The 23,730-nt window shown below is 40.6% G+C and overlaps 1 protein-coding gene across 26 annotated transcripts in view; it reads left to right on the top strand.

Annotated features, from left to right (window-relative positions):
• The first annotated feature begins 4,598 nt into the window (after positions 1–4,598).
• The window catches only part of LOC105010141 (calcium-activated potassium channel subunit alpha-1), a 110,890-nt gene continuing 91,758 nt past the window's right edge, over positions 4,599–23,730 (top strand). For 12 of the 26 annotated variants that reach the window (XM_020047168.3, XM_020047167.3, XM_020047165.3 and 9 more), the window contains exon 1: positions 4,600–5,561. In XM_020047168.3, coding sequence (XP_019902727.1) covers positions 5,271–5,561 — 291 coding nt within the window. In that variant the 5' untranslated portion in view covers positions 4,600–5,270. Of the gene's footprint in view, positions 5,562–23,730 lie in introns of all 26 variants that reach the window. The other 14 variants (XM_020047160.3, XM_020047174.3, XM_020047172.3 and 11 more) reach the window with 2 other exon arrangements.

Raw genomic sequence — 23,730 nt, 5'->3', positions numbered from 1 at the left:
TTGGACAACAATGTTGATTGGTTTTTTATTCATGAATAAACTGATGCATGTTATTACTGTGTTACAAGTGGCTATTAATGAGTTATTACACATTATTTACCTTGAAAGTTGTGTTATCACACCAACCTGCTAAGAGCTTGTTGTACTAAACTGCTTGTAAGAACCTGTGTCTTACAAGAACATTTCAGTAATTCAGCGCACACTCTTGTCGAGAGAAACTCTCAGTAATGAGTGCATACTTTTCCACAAGAAACTTAAAAGGAAGCCTTCGGTTCCCCACGACTCAGTGATTCCCAATCTTTTTTAGTTACTGTACCAACCAACTTGCTCTGCCTAGAGTATTTCTGAAGAACCCCTTCATTCATTTCACCAGTAAACCAATTTTCTCATGAGTCTTCTGACGCACCCCCTGTGGATAGACCAGCTACTCGCAAGGGACCACTGCTCGTGCGTAATCAAAACACAAGAGTAAAATGTATAAACATCACATTTCAGGACAAACAGAATTTGGATGTGACATAGATGGTAAGTATGAAACATGAGGGCAAAATCTGAATATTTAGTGTTGTTACTCACTAACAATCTAAGATTGATAACATGGAATGATCGTAAAGTACAGAGTCTAAAATGATCGTAAAGTACAGAGTCTAAAATGATTGTAAAGTACAGAGTCCAAAAACAGGCACAGGTGACAACAGCTCCATGGTGACATAAAAACTGCCAAAACAGAGGTGCTGCTCTCTGTTTTCATCTGACCCAGACCCCAGTTTAGGATCACATACTGACAGTTAAGACTCCACACAGACTACTGCCTCATCAATTTAATCTGACCAATTAAAATGCACGAGGAAATGGTGCACGTGGCCACGCACAGGCCCAACGTGATGCCGAAGAAGAACACAACGAAGTATTGGTTTCCATAGAGATGTTCACAGATACCTGGAGACGAGGGCTGATGGCCTGGTTGTTTCTTCCGGTGGCAGCAGGGCGATGTAGGGCAGTTCTGTGCTCAACACTCAACCAGACGCCTTGGCAAACAGCCACGGAGTGACTGGGCCCACTCCCCCCTCCCACCCCAAGGATGGCATGGTTAGATGCCCCTGGTGTCCTACCAGTGGACTATGAGGCCGAGGCTCCAGCCCCCCCCCCCGCCCCACTCTGAAGGACAGCTGGCACTCAGCTGATGACAGAGGCGGCTTATCTTCATGTGTGTGTGTGTGTATATGTGTGTGTGTGGGTGTGTGAGCACACGGGTATGTGTTTACATTTGAGCATGGGTGAGTGTGTGTGTGTGTGTGTGTGTGTGAAAGGAGACATGTGCATGTTTGAGACAGAGAGTGTGTGTACATGTGTGTGTGTGTGTGTGTGTGTGCGCATGTGTTTCTGAAGAGAGTAGAGACTTTCTGTGTTCGGCAAACAAAATCAGCCCTCCATTCACACAGGAAAATGCCACCCAGAGATCTTCCATGGATCTCAATTATCCCGCTTGGCCTAGCCAATGCAGGTATAGTTGGCAAGGGCTGTTTTAGATTAATTACATTTTGATAATTTTGATTAATCGGTTCTCTGGAAAATGTCTGTAACAATAATAAATCTGAGATAATGAACTTGCAGTTAATTTAATAACTGTAGTGGTTTTATTAATGTGAGTGTGTCTGGACTGTAAGAAAAAAACATTACAAAATATAAAATTTGTTTACCACTTTTAAGTGAGAAACAGCTTAAACTGAAGTAGTGGCTCGAACTATGTCAACCTGGCAAACATGCTGTTGGTTTGCTTCACCGTTGTGGTTCAGCCCAGCTTTCAAAAACAAACGTAACGTAAAGTAAAATCTTCCTCAGCTTTAGTGACTCTGTTTGAATTGAGATTAAAAAATTTTTTTAATGGGGTGCTATAATATGACACATTGACTTCTCAGAAGTCTTAAACATACATTTTCAGTGTATAATAAGCTAAGTAATGTTTCACAATGACCATTTGCAAACACCTGCAGGTACCTCATTTGTTTCAATTACAGTACCTCATTTGTTTCAATATTTATGTACCTTTAATGAAACTATGTATATTGGCAATGATTATAATAACTGTATGCTTATGTACACTTTTTGAGGGGTGAATACAATAACATTGTCCATAATTGCATATGTACAGCATTTGGAAAGTATTCAGACCCCTTCACCTTTTATGTTATTGCTTCATCCTAAAATGGAATAAAAATTGTTTTCCTAATCATCTAAAATATGTTTTTAGAAGTCCTGCTAGCTTAATATCTCTCCAGAAAGGTAGACCCCTTCACTCAGTACTTTGATGAAGCACCATTGACAGTTATTACAGCCTAAAGCAGAGTTTCTCAACCCTGCTCCTGGGTGCACCTTTCAATCTCTCCCATTGAATTGGGTGCTCTGTCACACCCGATTCAAATGATCAGCTCATTATCAAGTCCTTCATGAGCTACATCAGGTATGTTAGGGCTGGGAGAAACCTAAAACATGCAGGGCAAAGAGCAGGGTTCAAACACTGGCCTAAAATATTGGATATGGCGAGACAAGCTTGGCAAACCTGTACTTTCAGAGATTCCCCAATACTTCTCTGCAGATCCTCTCAAGCTCTGTCAGGTTGGAAAGAGAATGTTGCTTCATAGCCATTTTCAGGTCTCTCCAGAGATTTTAGATTGGAATCAAGTTCGGGATCTGGATGGGCCATTCAAGGATATTCACAGACTTGACCCAAAGGAACTCTAGCCTGGTCTAAGCTGGTTGCTTAGGGTGATCGTCTCATTGAAAGGTGTATCTTCACCCCAATTTAAGATCCTGAGTGCTCTGGAGCAGGTTTTCATCAAGGATCTGTCTGTACGTTTCTCTATTCATCTTCCCTCACTGCTGTCTCCCAGTTCCTGCTACTGAAAAACACCCCTACAGCATGATCCTGCCACCACCATGCTTCACCATAACGATAGTAATGCCCAGGTGATGAGTGGTGCCTGGCTTCTTTGTGACACTTTTCATTCAGGCCAAACATTTCAATATCGGTTTCATCAGACTGGAGAATCTTGTTTCCCATGGTCTGAGATTTCTTCATGTTCCAATTTGGCAAACCCCAAGCGAGCTATTGTGTGCTTTTTACCGAGGAGTGGCATTTGTCTGGCCAAACTATCATAGAGTCATGATTGGTGGAGTGCTGCAGAGATGGTTGCCCTTCTGTAAGTTTCTCCTATCTTCACACAGGAACTCTGGATCCCATACAAGTTGTAGAAACATCTCAAGGATGAACAATGGAAACAGGATGCACCTTTTCAATTTCAAGTGTCATAACAAGCGGTCTGAATAAATGTGATAATGAGACATTTAGGTTTTTTTAAATAAATATGCAAATACCTGTTTTTACTTGGTCATTAGCCTGTATTGTGTGTAAATGAGGATATAAAAAGTGATTAGGTGTATTTCAGGTACATTTGCGAAAATATCATCAATCAACATATACTTTGTATTGTGTGTAGATTGGCAAATGTTTTTTTTATTAAGTCTATAACACAACAAAGTGTGAAGAAATTGAAGGAGTCAAATCTTCACAATTTGAAATGCCACAAAAAATATATAATCAATTGGAAATGAAATCAATTACACAAAATGAGGAGAAACTGAAGGGGTCTGAATACTTTCCAAAGGGGGTCCTAAAAAAAACTGCAGTTCAAGTGCATTCAAAATAACGCAGTTTGTTTTATTGCATGAATGCAGTTTTAACACAGTATAACTGCAGTCCTCCCACCTTTTGTAATATGGACCGCAGTCCGCCCACCTTTTGTAATATGGACCGCAGTCCTCCCACCTTTTGTAATACCGTGGCCATCTGAGTTAAGTTCAGTGAAGTGTATGAATTAAAGGCAATCGATGCAATGTGTGACCACCAGGGAGAGCAACATACTAAGTAAATTATGGGTATTTCTCTGTACGCCTGAATAACACTATCACGTACAGAATATTGCAAAATGTATACATTTAATGCGCACATTGTACCTGCATAGGCTAATTTCCAAACTACTAATTGATTTCATTGCATAGCCATATTATGTAAATAATGTAGTCATTATTATGTAAATAATGTAGTCATTTATTAGTTTTTCCACTGTTGTAGTGTAGGCTATGTGTGGCAAAGTGAAATTAATGATAACCTATTTGTTTTTATGGCAACATTAAAAACATATCTAAAGTGCAACAGATTGCGTTGTGTGGATATTCAACAGGTAAAGCCGAGGTGGACAGTCCCCTCAACAAAATGCTTCTGAAGTCTATTGTTTTCGGGGAAAAGGCAAAAAACTGGGCATATTTCTGTGATTATTCAGAAAGCAATATTTTGCCTATGAATGAATAGGCTCATATTCCATGGTCGAATAATCCCGGAACGGCAAACGATTACCCCGTGTATCGTTAATTGTGTTATCTTTTGGTCCATATAACCTTTAGTATTACAAGTACTCGTGAGGTGACACAATTATTAGTTACACATTTTAATTTTAACGGACGTCACCGCGGACGCGTTATCACCATAGAATCACCCAGAAGAGGATCATGGACCACAGTCGGATATCGTTGATGGCTCCACCCCCGCTACCTGTATATATCTCTTGCCATCTTCCAAATACAAATGACAGTCAGCCGCTATCAGCTTGCCACTTCTGAAGCAAGAAAAGGAATATGAACACTATGGAAAGGGTTATCGTTTCTAAAAAATAAATAAGTAAGTAATAAAACGGCGGTCATAGAGAGAAAGTAGTATTACTAGACATAACGAGAGCACTTAATGGACCAGAACTACCGGACCTAGAACGCCACGATTGGTTCTCAGCAAGGTGGAGTTTTATGAGTGAGGCCACCATCGATTGCCATTACGCGATTCGGTTAGCGGATGGAGGAACATCGACAGGTCACCCGAAGATAACTGCTGCCTTTCCTGGAAATAACAAGTACATAAAAGGAAACAAGAAGATAAAAAACTTAGTAGGATTTTCAAAATGGAATTATATGAAATTGTTTTTAAGAAATATCAGATTGTATACAGATTTTGCCTTTAGAGGTGTTTTTTTACGATGTGTGAATGACTGATGTTAAGGGAACTATTCCCGGGTCTCTTAAGTAAAGTTTGTGCGTCACAGGTCGCTGAAAACACTATTTACTCAGGAGGACCTGATGAAAACGGGCAGGGCAGTTAGTTGAATCAATATGGCTGAATTGCAGGGTAGGGGGCACTGGATGGAACTACCCAAAGCGTCTGGATGCTTGTAACAGAACATGGCAACCTTTCCCAGGGCATCGGTAGCCTCAGAATAATGTCTAAAGGTAAACATAATTACTATCCGGACTCTCCGTCTGTCCGCGTATCCAAGATGGATGTTATCATCCCGTTCTCCCCAGATGTGCCCTGTGATAGCAACGGGCAGCGCATGTGGTGGGCTTTCCTCGCCTCCTCCATGGTCACTTTCTTTGGAGGTCTCTTCATAATTCTGCTCTGGAGAACTCTCAACTACATGTGGACTGTCTGCTGCCACTGTAACGCCAAGAAGAAGGTTGGTAACATTCACTTGTCTTTGCACATTTCCACGGTAACTTGTAACGGACGTGAACGTTTGCGGCTTGTGTATCTCCGTGGCTACTGTTGAAGTCTAACACTTCCCCGAGTTGGTTTGTTGGAAAGGAGAATAAAACACCAGGAGTCAGGTCATACAATCAATACGTCTACACTACATTTTTCTTTTCTTTTTCAGTATTGTCTTTTTTTATACAGTAGACCTGTACTCACGGGCCCAGTGCAGCAGTCATTCCCTCACCAATAATCAGCTAAGCAAGAATGCCCCCCCCCAACCTTAACAACGGCAGTTTAGAACACATGTAAAACATCGTAACGGTGTTGCTTGTGAAAGCTGTTACATGCCACGAGGATTTTAAAAAGAGGTTTAGTTATACATGTGCACGTGAATAGATCTGACGTATCACTACTGAAGTTCATATTCCTGACACCTGTTGTTTCAAGTTATCTTACCTACATTTTGCTTGTCAGATAACTATTTTGTGAACGTTTGTTTTGTACCATCAATTGGACACTATTTTTGAACCACCACATTGCCCAATGTTGACTGAGAAGGAACAAAAACAGGGTCACTTACAAGCTATGTTATCATGTTTTCTTATCTCAAATTACACAAGCAGGTTCAGAGAGATGACAGCAACATGTTAAGGCCATTGACACCTGTGGTTCGTTGAGGTGCTCTGTCTTAGTTATTGGGTGAATGGCAGCTGTCGTTCGTAATGTAAACCTGTTCAGTTCACGCAATGAAAGCGTAATTCACAATTGAACTGCGATAAACACACTAACTGACCAAAGATGAGATTGCACCTGAAACAATTATTTAGAGCTACAACTGGGTGGCATTAGTAACATTTCTATGAACCAACGTTGTCCAGTAAAATGTGCAGGCTGTGTTACATGCACATATTCTATCTCACACACATACACACATAAACACACACCAACACACACTTGACTGGCTTCCAATAGTCAGGAATAGTTATACCCCATCTCTACCCTGGACACACCCACACCCGCCACGTGTCAGCTGTTGCTATTACACACATTCAGCGTGACCGTGTGTCAACTGGACACTCTTCTGAAGCATCAACAGTGGTCAGCTGTGTTTGGGTCAGTTCCGTTTACATTCCGAATATATTCAGCAAGTGCACTGAAATTCTACTTATTTTCTGTGCATTTAAGGTTAGAGAAATCGCGGAATTGGAATGGTAGGGAACCGAACTGAATATAAATTAAATTGACCCCAACCCGGGTTGCTAGAGTGATCAAATCTCGACAGAAATAGCCGATAAAGGTCACACATGCCCACCATAAGTACTGCTATCCCTCAAAGAGAACGAAAGTGGGAAGAGAACCACAGAGAGGGGGAGAGAGAGAGAGAGAAAGACCGACAGACAGACATGGAGAGGGAGAGAGAGGGGAGAGAGAAAAACAACAAATACTAATGGGTGAAGGACCAACGGCTCCTCTTGCAGCCAAATATGTATTTTCCTGCCATAGCCTGAAGGACCCTCACTACACCTGCATCCATCAGAAATTACCTCTGATTATAATAGTTTTAGTAGGCAGATTGGAATTGAAAGTGATTGCTGTTGTTGTAGATTGCTGAAATTATGAACGTTTGTTATTATTTATTGTTATCTTTCTTGATTATTCAATGAAATGTATGCATTTGTATTGGTATTAACAGCTACAGTATGATTCTATTATTCTTATTTCTGCTATGAGATATTTTTGTTAGTAGTTTGTTATTATCTCACAAAAATGTATTGGTTTATTTTAGAACAATTGATGCTTTGGCAATACTTACGCAATGTTTTTATGCCAATAAAGCAATTGAATTGAATTGAATTGAAATTGAGAGTGACAAAGAGAGAAACAGAGAACGACAGAGAGAGAGAATGACAGAGAGAGAATGACAAAGAGATAATGACAGAGAGAGAGGGAGAAAGACAGAGAGAGAATGGGAGACAGAATGACAGAAAGCGAGAGATATTGATGGAGAGAGAATGGGAGACAGAATGACAGAAAGCGAGAGATATTGATGGAGAGAAAATGACAGAGTGTAAGAGAACGACAGTTTCTCAGCAATAAGTATTACACCTGTCTGTGTCCAATGCCCCTGAAATCAATCAAGTGGCGGTTCATCTAGATTTGAGCTTTTCCAGTCTTGCTCTGGAGTTATTTCATCTGATGGACCAGTGCTGGATGAGTTTCACACGAAGAAGCTTTAGGGTTTTGTACCATGTCAGTCAGCAGTTTTGAAAGTAACACTTTCCACTCATAAATGCAGTGCATATTTGTGTACAATGACATGTTATGTCCTGCAAAAAAGAATAAGCCTGCAATTGTTATGAAGTTATGGCTTTTAAACCTTAAAATGTATTATCTCTCTAACTTGTCCTTATTCATGAATAATGTGATGATAAATAATACTGTTTGTTCACCAAAATACCTTGTTGCACCTCATCTCACAGCTAATGGGGTCAGCAGTTGGCTAGGTTAATTTAGCAGATTTTTAGGTCAAAAGTGAAGTGCAGTCATCATCTATAGTATTTCCAGATTGTAGCCTATTTCCTGAGTAGGGCTTTGACCAGGACACAGAGTTTTATAAAAAGGAATTCACTGTATAGAAATAACGATGAAATTTGGATACGACCCAATTCTGAATCTTCAAACCTGAAAAAGAAAAACTGCTCTAAAGACTGGCTGTATATTACAGGTGACTTCACATCAGATACGGTATTTGGCTAGACATTAGAGTTCCTAGTTTAATCCTCCATTTTGGATAATCATCTCCCAACCAAATGCAGCACAGATCAGTGAGAGAGATGGCAAAGGGAGAGAAGGACAACTCTCTGACCTTCACTGATCTCTCCCTTTTCCCTCCCATTCATTCTCTCTCAAACTTTTCTTTACATTTACGCCCTTATCCAGAGCAACTTACAGCAGTGAGTGAATACAATTCCCACTCGGTCCTCATTGGGAATCAAACCCAAAACCTCCCTTTCTCTCTCTCACTCCTTTTTCTGTCTCACTCTCCTTTTCACACTTTCTTTCTCCCTCACTCTCTGTCTCACTCTCCTTTTCACACTTTCTCTCCTTGTCGCTCTATCTCCCTCTTCTTCTCATTCAGCCTCTACTCTCTTTTTCTGTCTCTCTCTCTGTCTCTCTAACTTAATTTGGATGTATTATTGACTATCAGTATGACAGTGGTGAGTAAAAGAGTCATCTAAAAGTCATTATTCTCACTAAGCAGTTTTGACTTCATGTTTGGCACACATGCCTCTATGAAGGTGGAACGTGTTTGAAGAGCTTTGCCATGGATGCTCTAACGACCTGTTGTCATGTAACCTACACAGTCCTGGTGAATATGAATAGAATGAACCATGCAAACTAGCCTTGTACGAATAAACCTGATTTATTGGATTTGTTGGTAAGGAAAACCGAATGCCGATAGTACAGGCCTAATTTCGGCGCTGCATGCTTTGATACACACTTTTCCTTTGCAATGTGAGTTTATTTGACTGTCAAGTAACGACCAGTTGTAATGTAATGTCATTCCATCCTCAATGCGTTGGCTGCAGCCCACTAAATGTTTGACATGACTACAAAGGAACACAACATGCTTGGTTTTAAAAACAAACTATGAGATTAGATTTGTTTCTTAACTTTAGTTAATTATTATTTATCAATGAATTATTAAAATAAAAAAACTTACAGGCTTACGATTGAGCTCAAAGTTCATGCTGGGATGAGCTTTGAGCTGTGAGGTGGCAATGACAAGACCTGACAAGGGATTGGAACTGGAACTAAAGACTAATGAGCAATCTCATCACTGAGCTTTGACCAAGGCCTGTTGTGTATTATCCTACTGTCACCATCTTTATGGCTGAAGTAAACACAAATACAAACCTAACCTTAAGCTGTGTGTTAATTTGACATGGGTAATAATCCGTCCATTGAACAGCATAGCAGTTGTTTAAAAGCAGAAACAATTTGGCAAAAATAATTTCTTGGCTAATGTCAATATTATACTGGTAAATTCATGGTTATTGAAATCAGGAATGCAGATAGCCAATGGACGCTGTGTCGACCTGACAACTACTACTTGTTGTCATGTTGGATACTTACTGTCCAAAGAAAGATTATGAAATATATTACATTCATTTCTAAAACATATTTAGGTATGGTTGCAATGGTAAACAGCTCAATGAAGGAAATTAATACAAGTATAAAAGTAAAGCTTTTAGCAATATTTCCCTTGTCTGTCTGTGTAGTTTGTCTGATTATTGTCAGTTTAATGATTATTGTCTCGTAGGTGGACCGAAATACTTTTGACAGATGCTTGTAGTATATTATGTGTACCATTTATTAGTTATTGCAGCAGCAGCACAGAACAATGTCTGGACTTTCACATTTCTCTCCTTAGATGCAATCAAAATGTCAGATCCACTACTAAACGGGAGTTACAAAAAGACATTCACATCTGGTAGTTTGTTTTTCAATTAAAAAATACTGAAAGATGTCATTTAACGTGAAATATCATTGTCTAGAAATAATTGTAATTTATTTAATGATTGTTATTTAGAAAAATAGAAAAATAAATGTGTGGCAAAAATGATATATAACATCTGGAAGAAAAATAAAATTTCTTGGCCAAGGATATGTGATCTAAGCCTCCTGCAGTGTTTGTCCTGTTGGACGTGGATACTGTACTATACTAGTATTGCAAAATTATTCACTTTGAAGGTATCAAATGTTTTTCGTGACTCTCTGGATACTAGGGGATTTGGATGGGAACTAGTTATGTATGCTTGGTCTAGTTAGCTATTTTCTGTGTTGAGATTGTTGATATTTGGCACAACAGTAGTCTCCTAGCTAGCTAACTAGCTAGTTAAGTACCTAACGGCTGAAGTCATTTGTGTTAAAACCTTCCACACCCTAATAACTACCTTTCTTTGATTGTTTAACTAGCTCTAAGCTGAATTCGGTGTGTTTACAGAGGCTAACTGTTAGACATTAGACCCTTTGGACCAAGCTAATGTGTTGTATGAAGCGGCAGCAGTTGTGTCAGTGCTGAACAGGTGGTTTTAGATGATTCAATAAAAACTGATTCAATAAAAACAATGTATTGCAGTTTTGTGCAGAAATAGTTTTCCTTAAAAGTTCTGACCAACCTATTGACGACCCTGTAAAATAAACTGTGTAGTGGTTCTTGGTCTGAGTGGGTTTTTTCCTTGAATCTTGAAGATTGTTGCATCTCCACTGACTTTGATGTTGGCTTAGATGTTACGACAGGGAGTTTGGAGATGCAATTGTAGGATTTCTGCCCCTACAATAATAATGAGTAAGCCAGAATATTTTTCTGAACCGGATCGAGCCAAACGAACAAACATGAATCCCACTTCCTCTCCCGTGGGCCATCCCTCTCTTCTGGCCTTCTGCTTTCTCTTGTTTTGCATTTCTCTCTCTTGCTCATTCCTGTCCTTTTACCCCCCACCCCCCAAACACAAACAGATGTAAACAGATGTCAGTTAGTTGACAAGCAGGAGGCAGGAACACAGATACTATGTGAATTAGGGTTTGCTGGTTGCTAAGCAACAAGCAAAGCGTTTCATTTGAGGAGAAAATCCTTTCCCTTATGCAATGGTCTAAGCTCAGGATCTGGCGCCGGTAACGGAGTACCGGTTACTGTAGGAACGCTGTTAGCCACGTCCGTTTCCCGCCCACCCAACCACCCACACCCACCCACCCAGTCTGTGCAAGCAAATCAAGCCCATCACGATTTACCCAGAGTGCATGCGGGCTGATGAATACAGCCCGGTCCTCCAGGTGGTTAAAGTTCTTAGTTCTTAGTTTTATGCTACCTCGTAGTAATCATCTCCCAGCCTAAAGCAGATCATAGAGACCCAGTCAGTGCATTTAATTAGCGTCAAACAGAAGCCAGCAAGGAGTGTTGGCTCTCCAGCGTTTCATAGATGGAGGCTGATAATCTGTTTAGTTTCACCCTGTGGTGTTTACTTTGTTGTCTCTCTATGTATGAGCGAGATCTCCCGATGTAACCCACGCCCACCCCAGCGTCCTGAAAGAGGACGATTCAGGGTGCTCTTTGAGCTCTTGGGATGTGTCCCAAATGGCATACCATTTATTCCCTTCACAGTGCACCGTCTTTGGCCAGAATTAGTGCCCTATAGTGTGTACTGTGGAGGATTTTTTAGATGCCACTGGGTAAGATGTGCAACAACAATCACTCGCATTGCTTATACTTAGAACTATTCAGTCCAATTAGCTCTGTGAAGAGGAATGGATGAGGGTAGAGGGGAGGCCAGATCTCTCTGCAGCCAGAACTGGTCAGTTCCATTATGTAATTCAGAGCCAATAAAAGCGGAAAATGAGATTAACCGGTACTTTTTATTTATTTAGGGGCTTTCTACTCAGAGAGATGTTATCCATATTTCTGAGTAATAGACACAGTTACTACACAGTCATAGGAATGTAAAAAATGACAGTCATAGAATATCTCTGTCTCACAATCACTGACCACAGGAAGTCGTGTAAGTCAAGTGTGAGGGAAACCTACCAGGTAAGCGACTATAATCTAGAAAATATTTCAGACAGGAAAAGCCACACTCTTCGTTTAACCATTATTTTAGAAACAATACACATATGATGTCTTGGCGTTAGGTTCTGTTCCTTGGAGTAAATCACTGCAATCACACGATGGTGCATACAATACTACTAAACATTAACACTGTGATATTATGATAGCTAGGTGCAAGGTGCCCAGTACTAATCCCTACAAAATAACAGAAACCCAGCCGGATGCTACCATGTGCATGGCAGAGTGTGCCATTACATTATGCCCATTGATGCTGTGAGATGCCACTATGTTGGAGATCCAGCAACCTGCCAGCCCTGCCTTACAGCACACTAAAACCTACTATTCAATCCCATGTGTACCGCCCTGTGCCTCAATGAGGCAATGGGAACCAGCCATCTTGGTCTATGGTAGTAAACTGAAGTTGGTGTTATCATACCAGTCCAGCGCAACAGACCAAGCATTTTTTCCCGTATGCACCGCCCTCTGCTTCGCTGAGGCAATATAACCCAGCCGTCTTGGTTAATGGGAATGAACTGAACTTGGTGATGACGTCCAACCTATCGGCGTTGGCCCCTTAATCGTACCAGCCCGATGGGCGTCGCCCACTTAATCCAAGCGCACACAGACCAAGCACTATTCTAATCTAACACCACCTTGTAATCCCCCAAAACAGCATGACGTCCTGGTAAATGTAAATATCCATGGCGATGCTCAACCGACTGATGTTGGTCCCCTAATGACACCAGACCAAGCGCTTTCAGACCAAGCATGAGACACAGAAGACCACCCACTGCGTGACCGAGTAAGATGAACCAACCATCTTGGCAACCCATCATGAAGTTCAAATTAATTACCCCCGCCAACCACCTGCAGCTACAGCATGACATAGCGAATATGAGTAGCATAACATAAGATGACACAAGGAATGCATGACACAGTCCTGTCCAGCATGCCAACGATTCCTCCAAGATGTCATAAGCATGTAATTTATTAGTGCCCACAGCATTAGAAGACCAGCCAACCAACATACTCCTTAGATGCAGAGACAGAGCAAGACCAAAAGCAGCAGTGCCTGCGAGAAGTCGATGTAGTCATCAACAAGGAGACGTCCCACAACGTTGCAGAGTCGGAGGAGCATTCCCATGCACTGGAATCAGAATCCAATATGTTTTCAGGTAGAATCAAATGGTCTTCCGAAAACATGGCATTGCAGACCATCAGGAGTAAATCCCCAGCGTGATCTGAACTCCCAAAATTGACGAGTGCAAGATTAAAAAAAAAGGAAGACTCATCAACTGATAACAAAATCTACTTATGTTAAGGTACAGGTTAGTGAACTGACGGGAATCCATGCAACTATTGAAAAGTGAGTGAGGATGTGAATGGATTACGAAAAGTCCCAGAGTTTAGTCAGAGCAAAATACTTACTCTACAAAAACCAAACAAGACACTTGCAGCTACAGTGAAAACCTTTGACTCCAACATTGGGAAGGTATTGGTTGAAGTTTAAAATAATCGTTTTTGGAATTACAATCACGGGGAAGGAGGGAACATTTAATTCCAGAATTCCAGAAAACCAGACTGTAGGAAATTCAGAACTTCTGGTTTTCATGATACCACTTGAGATTTTTGTCTTAGGATTTGTTAAGGATAGACAAAAACTTGGCTGACTACACGGTTCTCTTGTCTTTTCACTTGACGAAAAAGTCAGTTATTGTCACCTATATTGATACAGTAGTTATTGTATCAATGTCATTCACGTATGGCTAATTAGCTGTTAAAGCAGCCAGTGGCTAAAGCTATACAGTTCATAGATGCAATTTGTGGTGGAGGTAAACTTAAAAAGAAATTTTACTCAGTTTAAACCAATGGTTAATCATGTCTAATGAAATATTCAGCTCTAACTGACAGTTCTGTGGTGTAGTGGTTAAAGACACAGCCTTTCATGTGGGTGACCTGGGTTCAAATCTCATGAGGGCAACAATGATCAAGACATTCTATTGCGGAATGTCTGAACTTGGCTTGCCTGGTTTTCTGTTTCTTTGTAGTTGGCCAACATCAAGAGGAAACCGAATTTGTCAGATGATATGGGGTCTGGGGAGGGCATTTATTGTTTGATGTAATATTCTACTGACAGATGACTGACATATACATAGCTCGTCTGAACTGCATATCTGCATTTTCCCTGTGGCCAAGTAGTGTAGAGTTATCACAACCTTGATCTCTGGTGTTATTGGGTTCTTTCTGTTTGTTGGTGAAGTGAATGCATCCCTAACTAGCTCTAATATGATCATAATACCCTCATGATTAAGTCGATACCTTGTTAAAAGCTCAGTGTCATTAAATGTTTCTAAAACGTCGACCTGATTAGGAGGCGGATTGTCAGCAGCAGCCCTTTTAGGATGATTTGTGATTTGTCTTAGTGATTTAGGAGTCCCCTAACTTTTCACAGATTTAGGAGCTGCTATTAGCTCTAAAACACTTTGTGAAATATACTCTCAGACCAAAAATATAGGAGTCTTCATATTAGTTTTTCTTAAATCATTTTTAGCCTTAAGATGTTTTGTGAATACGACCCCAGATCATTATACTTGGAGATCATAAACACAGGGTTCCCACTGGCCATGAAATATCTGGAATATAATGGGATTTTAAAAAGTATATTCCAGACATGAAAAGTCGGAATTTTATAATTATTTTGTCCAAGTCATGGAATATCAGGGAATTTTGGAGCATGTTTAAATTTTTGTTTTCATTCATCAAAATGTATTTTCCATGCATTATTCTTCTTTATCGGGTTATTTCACGCATTTCCTGTATTGCATTTTGTTATGGTTAGGATACTTAATTTTTCAGCGTCCAATTATCCCTCATCAACTGGCAATCACTTCAGTCAGGAGATGCGGTCTCCTGTACCTGCTAACGAAGGCGAACATGCCAGGAAAATGTACATTTCAATAGCTTCGGTTACATAATGATGACTTGGTGTTAAAAGTAGATGACGGAACAGTTAAATGTAAAGTTTGTAAAACTACTATCGATTTACCAAATATGGGAGAGGGAGCCATGTAAACAGTAAGAAGCTATGCTACCCGCATGAAGCCAACAGGAGCAGCATCTTAATGATGATCATAATTGTGCATTACACCGATCAGCCATAACATTATGACCACCTGCCTAATATTGTGTAGGTCCCCCTTTTGCCGCCAAAACAGATCTGACCCGTCGAGGCATGGGCTCCACTAGACCTCTGAAGGTGTGCTGTGGAATCTGGCATCAAGTTGGCAGCAGGTGGGACCTGCTTACAGGCATCAAGTTGGTCTGTAAGTTGTGAGGTGGGACCTCCATGGATCGGACTTGTTTGTCGAGCCCATCCCACAGATGCTAGATTGGATTGAGATCTGGGGAGTTTGGAGGCCAAGTCAACACCTTGAACTCGTTGTTGTGTTCCTCAAACCATTCCTGAACCAATTTTGCTTTGTGGCAGGGCGCATTATCCTGCTGAAAGAGGCCAATGCCATCAGGGAATACCGTTGCCATGAAAGGGTGCACATGGTCTGCAACAATGCTTAGGTAGGTGGTACGTGTCAAAGTAACATCCACATGAATGGCAGGACCCAAGGTTTCCCAACAGAACATTGCCCAAAGCATCACACTGCATCTGCTGGCTTGCCTTCTTCCCATAGTGCATCCTGGTGCCATGTGTTCTCCAGGTAAGCAACGCACACGCACCGTGATGTAAAAGAAAACGTGATTCATCAGACCAGGCGACCTTATTCCATTGGTCTGTGGTCCAGTTCTGATGCTCACGTGCCCATTGTAGGCATATACGCAACAAACTGCAATGCACTGTGTGTTCTGACACCTTTCTATCATTACCAGCATTCACTTTGTCAGTAATTTGAGCTACAGTAGCTTGTCTGCTGGATCAGACCACACGGGTCAGCCTTCGCTGCCGACGTGCATCAATGAGCCTTGGCCTCCCATGACCTTGTCGCCAGTTTACCGCTTTTCCTTCCTTGGACCACTTTTGATTGGTACTGACCTCTGCAGACCGGGAACACACCACAAGGGCTGCAGTTTTGGAGATGCTCTGACCCAGTTGTCTAGCATCACAATTTGGCCCTTGTCAAAGTCGCTCAGAACTTTACACTTGCCCATTTTTTCCTGCTTCTAACACATCAACTTTGAGGACAGAATGTTCACTTGCTGCCTAATATATCCCACCCACTGACAGGTGGATATTATCAGTTAATGTTAATGTTATGGCTGATGGGTGTATCAGTGTTATTCACTTCACCTGTCAGTGGTCATAATGTTATGACTGATGGGTGTATCAGTGTTATTCACTTCACCTGTCAGAGGTCATAATGTTATGGCTGATCGGTTTATGTTTAAGCAGTGAAAACTTAGTTTTGTACTGAAAACAACTGTGATCTAGTAAGCTTGCTTTGTTTTCCGTTCATTATAGGTCATGGAAATTCAGCTTTTTAAGTCAGTGAAAGTCAGGGAAAAGTCTGGGAATTTCACAATTGACTGGGAACCCCGTAAACATAGTTTTTAAAATACTTCTATTGATCATAAAGGACATCATACTACAAATTATCACCCAGTGGCACTTCAGGAAATCTCTAACATCATGGACACACCACCTTGACTACTTTCTTGTCCCATTCTCGCTATATAATGGCTTATATAGTTTACACAAAACCTTTAAGATAAAGGTACAAAATAAGTTAGAAGAGAAGCAAAAGTAAGACATGTACTTGTGAATAAGTACCTCTAATCAAATAAAATCTATTACAAAAAGAAAGCGAATTGGATGGCAAATAGGGAAAACTCCACAAATTCTCCCTATATTTGAAGCATAGGAATGTTAAGAAACATTTTTTTTACAGAAACTTGTCACTGAAGACAGAGTGCTCCACAACCTCCTTAATGACATTTCAAAGGAGTAAGCTAAATATTTTGTATGGGGCATTGGGCAGTAGTCACTGTCAAAATGAAATAGAATCAGTGGACCAACTTATCCAGTACTGACCAGTTTGTAGCAGACTTCTGGAATCAATGAATGGACAATAATTAAGTAAATTAATGAAAGAGGAACACTACTCTGCAGGCCTGTGATGGTCAATGGAACTAAGGCACAGGGTTTTTGATGCAGACTCATGTTCCCCCTCGAGTGTGGCTGACCACCGATTCACAGCCTGATGTGTTTGTCCCGGGTTCTGGGTTCTGGTGTCTTCTGTGGATTGTGGGGCTGTGGCCAGCGCTGTCCACGATAGCTTTTGGTTTGTTTGCGGGTGTTTGTCTGTGAGATGCCAGTTAGTTGACAAGCAGGAGGCAGGAACACACATACTATGTGAATCATTTTTTCCCTGGTTGCTAAGCAACAAGCAAAGCGTTTCATTAGAGGACAAAATCCTTCCCCTTATGCAATGGTCTAAGCTCAGGATCTGGCGCCGGTAACGGACTACTGTAGGAATCCAGTTAGCCCCGTCCGTTTCCTGCCCACCCACCCACCATTACTATTTACCCAGAGTGCATGCAGGCAGTTGGATTACAGCCCGGTCCTCCAGGTGGTTAAAGTTCCCAGTTTTATCCTACCTCGTAGTAATCATCTCCCAGCCTAAAGCATTGAGAGCCGGTCAGTGCATTTAGTTAGCGTCAAACAGAAGCCAGCAAGGAGCGTTGGCTCTCCAGCGTTTCATAGATGGAGGCTGATAATCTGTTTAGTTTCACCCTGTGGTGTTTACTTTGTTGTCTCTCTATGTATGAGCGAGATCTCCCGATGTAACCCACGCCCACCCCAGCGTCCTTCAAAAAAATTGGCGTTCACATTGCTTTTACATAGACCTATTCAAAGAAAGCCTATAAAAGCGGAAAATGAGATTAACCGGTACTTGATTGTGTTCAGGAGCATTCTACACAGACAATTGTTGTCATTACTGGTGAGGAATTGACACATTCACTACACAATGATAGGAATGTAAAAAATGACAGTCGTAGAATATCTCTCTGTCTCTTTGTCTCATTGATCTCCCATGACTGCAGGTCCCTCAGTTGTCTGGCGCCAATCAATATTGATACATCCCGTTATGTCATGAGATGAAGAAACAAGTGATGAACGATGCTCATTAACTGAAAATAGGAAATGTGTCTTCTTGGTGAGCTCAACAATAGAAGTGTCCCAAATGAAACCCTATGCCATGATAAGTTAATACCAGTCAAAATTGTACTGTTATGTTTAAATCCTTTTCTGAGAATCAGTAGGCCTGGATACAGGTGTAAAATAGGCTTACTAGACATTTAACAGTGGGTAATCACCGTACGTGGGGCAAACCAGTTGTTTTAATTGATCCATCCTTCAGAATGACCAATATCTGGCATTAACCTTAGAACTCAAGGAAAAGAGGACAGGAATTGTGTAAAATGTAAAAGTAACCAGAAATACCTGTCAGTAAATATATTTATAAATGTATAAACTTTATTTAAAAATAGGAACATTATACTTGCAGTAACTATATTACTGTGTATGCAAGTTAAAAAAGCTGTATAGAGTGTATTGTTTTGGATCCACTTATGTTTTAATGTAATTCACTAAGTATAATTGCAATAACTATGCTTGAAAATGTTGAAATGGACCCATGTATTTCCTTCTTTATGTTACTTGTAATACATGATTGAAAACAGCATTTCAGTACACCGAAAAAATATTCATAGTGTATTTAAAACATATACATTGTAAATACAACATAACCACAACAAACCATATCATCGTTTTTTTTTTTGCTGAGCTCCAAATATTGCACTCTATTCCCTTCATTATATGTTTTACAATATAGCCCTATAGGCTTGGGTAAAAAAAAAAACAACAACACATAAGGATTACAAGGTGGCCAGTGTTTTGTCTGAAGAGCCATTCAGAAAGTTGAATATAAAATAGTACAGATTCATTTTCATGGGAGGTTTTTAAGTGATTGTGATCTGAGTTATGTGATGGAGCAAACCCTCACAAATCAATAATCATGACTACAGGGTCAGTCAGACTGTCTAGAGATGTGAAGGCTGGGGAGAGGAGAGGGGAAGGGGTGGAGGTTGGACGGAGTAAGACATGGAGGGGAGGATGTGGGAGGAGAACATGATGGTGTGAGAGGAGGGAGGAGAGGGGAAGCGGTTAGGGATGATGTTGTAGACAGGAGGACCAGACAAGGAGTGTAGGGCCGCATCCACTGACCACGGGAATGCCATAGAATTGACATACTGTGTTGTTAATTTTACAATGTTTTGTATTGCAACTGTAAGATATTAGCCTTTACGTGTAGGATTTAAATTGTAGAGAACCCGTTTGAATCGAGGGAGAAATACATTCCGTTTCATTGGAAATCTGCAACACCGATGTTGTCAGGTGAACGTTCCAGAATGTCTTATCATAAAGATGGTCGCTTGCAAGTCTGTTCATTGATAGGTGTGTCTACCTAGCACAGATCACGCTTCCACGAAACCCCCCCATGCCAGATGGTAAATGTGAACATTTTACATTCCTGAGGTAGGCAGTGTGACGTACAGAGAGAATCGAAACAGGTGTTTCTATTGTTCTCATTACCGAGGCACGTTTAACTTCCAATGAAACGTAGATTCCTATAGTATTAATACAATTAGAATACTACAGAATTCCACACGACCATCTGAACATTCATCTCAGAAAGTCTTCTGACCACATGGGGTTCTTCTGTTGTCGTCACAAGTGAACCTGTAACTACTGGGACTGACAGTGTGCTCTTGGAACAAGTGTGAATGATCTCCGTCATTCCGAGAACCGCCATTACCGTGTTTCGCGGGGATGCAACTGTACAGTGGGCCCATGGTTCAGTACGTGTAACGGTACGGTTTCTTTGACCCACATCGTATTGAACGCTGAATCCAAAATGTTTCCACCCAGCGGATTTGAAAGACGGTGATGCCTCTTCAAATGTCCTTCTCTCCGAACCCATTTTAGCTCTGGGCGCACGCAGTGAGAATCCACATAGATGTTGTTTCTTCATCTCATGTATCAATATTGATTTGCGCCAGACAACTGTCAGTAAGACACACATGGCGGTTGGTTGCTTTTCTCCCAACGCGGTTGGTCATGAGGTAGATAGCTGGCTAGTATCCAGCTAGGTAATTTAGCTAGCTACATAGTGGATACTGGCTGTTAAACGTCCAGGTACCATAGGAAAGTGAAAATTCAGTCAGAACTTGTTGGACAACAGCAACTTTGGATTGTGGTTGAAATCTGTTGAAGGGAAAGAAAACGAAGCCCACTGTGTTTTTTGCAAGATGTTTTTCAAACTTGGCACATATGCGGGAATAACTTTTGTGGAATCTCATATGAAGTGTCAGATACTTTTTCACAACAAAAACACTGTGAAAAGCCTCCAACAAATGCCCATCACTACTCAGTTTTGTTTGGTCGTATCACTGGACAGTCCCGCGAAATACACCCAGTAATATTATTGTTAGCAGTAGGCTTACTGCTCCAACAACAGTGGGTACGTCAGTTGAATTGGTGTCCTTATGTATTTTTTGCATGGGGTGTTGTTGTGAAATTGGTCTTAAATTGAATTTGTAGTGGCACTGAAAAAGTCTTCTGAAACCTGCACATACCCTGTGGGGCGCCTTTAGGGAGGTTTCCTACTGAGATGTCATTGCAGATTGTCCATTGGTTGCTTAAGGGGGAGGGGGTTGCGGTCCCTGCGAACTTTTTATACATTGCCGTGGAGTAAAGTTTGTCAGCCCTCAGAAGCCCCCTAACGGATCTGTATTTAAACGTTTGTGTAGTCTGCAGCACAATAATGTTTTGAAAATTAATGGGAAAATTACTATTTTATAAATGGGGATAAATAACAGATTACCCTATAAATATCGTAACTGTGGTGCACGTGCGTATTGAACCATAGGGAGGCGTACCGAACGGTTAGATGACATACGGTTGCATACGTGTTAGTGATAACGTCCTGTAGATAACTTGGAATCAGGGTAATCTGTGGTGGTACCACTCTGAATACTTAATTGACACCATGATACTTACCATGAAAGTTAACATGTTAGTTACTATGATAGTTACTGAGAAGGTTACTATAATGGACACTAGGATACTTACCATGATAGTTGCCATGGTAGTTACCAATATACTTAACATGATAGTTACCGTGATATTTACCATGATAGTTATCTTACATTACGCTCTACAATTTGACTACAAATGCTTTTATAGTTTTGTAACTGATCCTATAGCATGTGTCAGAGCTGGAGTAAAACCATTCTGTTAACAGTAAAACCGATGTCAGCTTCCCCCATCCATCCAGCTGCTAGCTTGCTTCAGAAGCTAATCCGGGTTGGTCCCGTTCGCTCCCTGGGGTGAGAACAGTAGCAGAGGGATTTTGTGGAGCCAGAAGGAGACACTCTTTCCTAGGTTCTGAAAACAATTAGATCCCAATGTCCCAGAGCAGTGATTGAGGACATTGCCCTGGTCCTTCGGTATTTGACAGTAAACAGGTGCCTTGACACACCAACAATCGTTGTCGTTAGAGCAGGGCTATAACCCCAGTGCTGTATAAATGTCAAATCTGGCCCTCATACTGTACCAAGATGCCTCTAAATGTTCCCCAGCTTCCAATTGGCTGAAAGATTTCCTCCTCTCCTCTGTAGCTATTCCCCAGGTCATTAATTTAAACGAGGACTATGTTCTCAAATCAATATTCTCAGTCGAAAAATATATGCTACCAATCTGGACGGCCCGTCAATCAAAATAGCTGGTGTGGCACTGAAATGGAAACTGGAAGTTTAATGCCTGTTGTCAACGCATAGATGCTTATATAGATGTCTTAAACTCATCCAAACAGGGAAGCAGATCCCAGTCAAAGGTTTTATTATGTTCAGCTAAAGCAGTTATTTACTTTAAAATTGATGCTATATTGGCAAAATGACGTATGGAGTCCTGGTGAAAATCTCAGAGCTGCGTTGCGCCATTGGGTGCCTATAATCAGTTTCTGCTCAGTTTTTGGAGAGACTCCCTGTTTCTTCCCTTTGCTATATCATAAATCTTACATGTCACTCTCCCTAAGTGTGATCACATTGGCAATGCTTATTAAACGAGAGGCTGCTTGGATTTATTATTTAAATATCTTTGCTTAATTCGGCCTGCACAAATAAATATTGTTTTTTAATCCAATTTGTTCCAGCCGTTGATGATCGTATGTTTCCCTCTCCTGACTCTTATCGTTTAATATATTATTGGAAAATTGATAAGTAACATAATGGCTATAAGGGTCACAGTGACAAACGCCTGCATGTTAAATCCTACATAAACATGTTAAATCCTACATAAACATGTGGCTTGCTGTGTTTGACATGATACCCTGAGGAATCCTGAGGAGGACATCTTGTTGTTACATCAGATTCTCTAGAGGGAGTGGTTAATTCTTTCCTATTTAAGGTGCAATGAAATTATCTACAAAGCTCAACAACAGTATAATTATTATTGTATAATGACAGTAAACCGTACATATAACCGTACATTAACAGCACATTAAGATAAAAATAAATAAAAATCTTCACCACTGGTACCATTGTAATGTCTCAGTGATCCTCATAATCAGAATTATCCACACCTGAATTTTCAATTTCTGCTCAGTTTTTACGGCGGTAGATCCTACCTGCCTTCATATAATTTGGTAGATTATTCTGCAAATAAGATATTGATTGGAAGGGGACTGATGAAAGGCCTTATGTAACCCCAGGCTATAGGTGTCTTTGAGCCAATGTGCTCTGTAAATTATTTTCATGATCAGATTTTTACAAGGAGAGAGATGGAAAAGAGGGGAGATTAGAAGGAGAAGAAAAGAAAGAGGAGAGAGGGAGAGAGAGAGAGTAAAAGAGGAGAGGGAGAGAGAGAGAGTAAAAGAGGAGAGGGAGAGAGAGAGAGTAAAAGAGGAGAGGGAGAGAGACAGAGTAAAAGAGGGCGATTACATATGACTTATAAATGCTTAAGTGGAAGGAGTTTTTTTTGTTACCTGTGAATGTTGTGAAGTCTTCTGGAAATTCTGCATCTTATAAAACTATGCCCATACAAATACCCAGTCTGTGATTGTAACACATTATCGGGATAGAGAATGGAATGGAAGATAATCTGGAAATGTGCAAATTTTAGCAGTTTTACTATAATGAGTAAAAAATAAGTAGTCAGCACAGATATTTAATTAATGCCCTAGCTAAACATTTATTTAGCATTTATTGGACTTACTGTCAAACTGTGGCAATAACAGTTACTTCTTATATTTTTGCCAATGTTTTATTACCTTTTAGTGTTCTTCATCCTAGAGAATGGATTAATGTATTATTCAAATCTTTTGACATATATATTAATATGTTTTTGAATAATACATGGTCCTATGCAGAAATTGAAGGCCACATGTTCTATTCCTAGTTTCTATTCTTTTTGGGAGAAATGTCATTGAGGGAAATTTACGCCTATTGTCCTGATCAATGATGGCTACTAATG

Source organism: Esox lucius, chromosome 6 (assembly GCF_011004845.1).
Source record: "Esox lucius isolate fEsoLuc1 chromosome 6, fEsoLuc1.pri, whole genome shotgun sequence".
NCBI classification, from domain to species: Eukaryota; Metazoa; Chordata; class Actinopteri; order Esociformes; family Esocidae; genus Esox; species Esox lucius.
The sequence above is the reverse complement of the archived record's forward strand: the minus strand, read 5'-3'. Positions and strand labels throughout refer to the sequence as shown.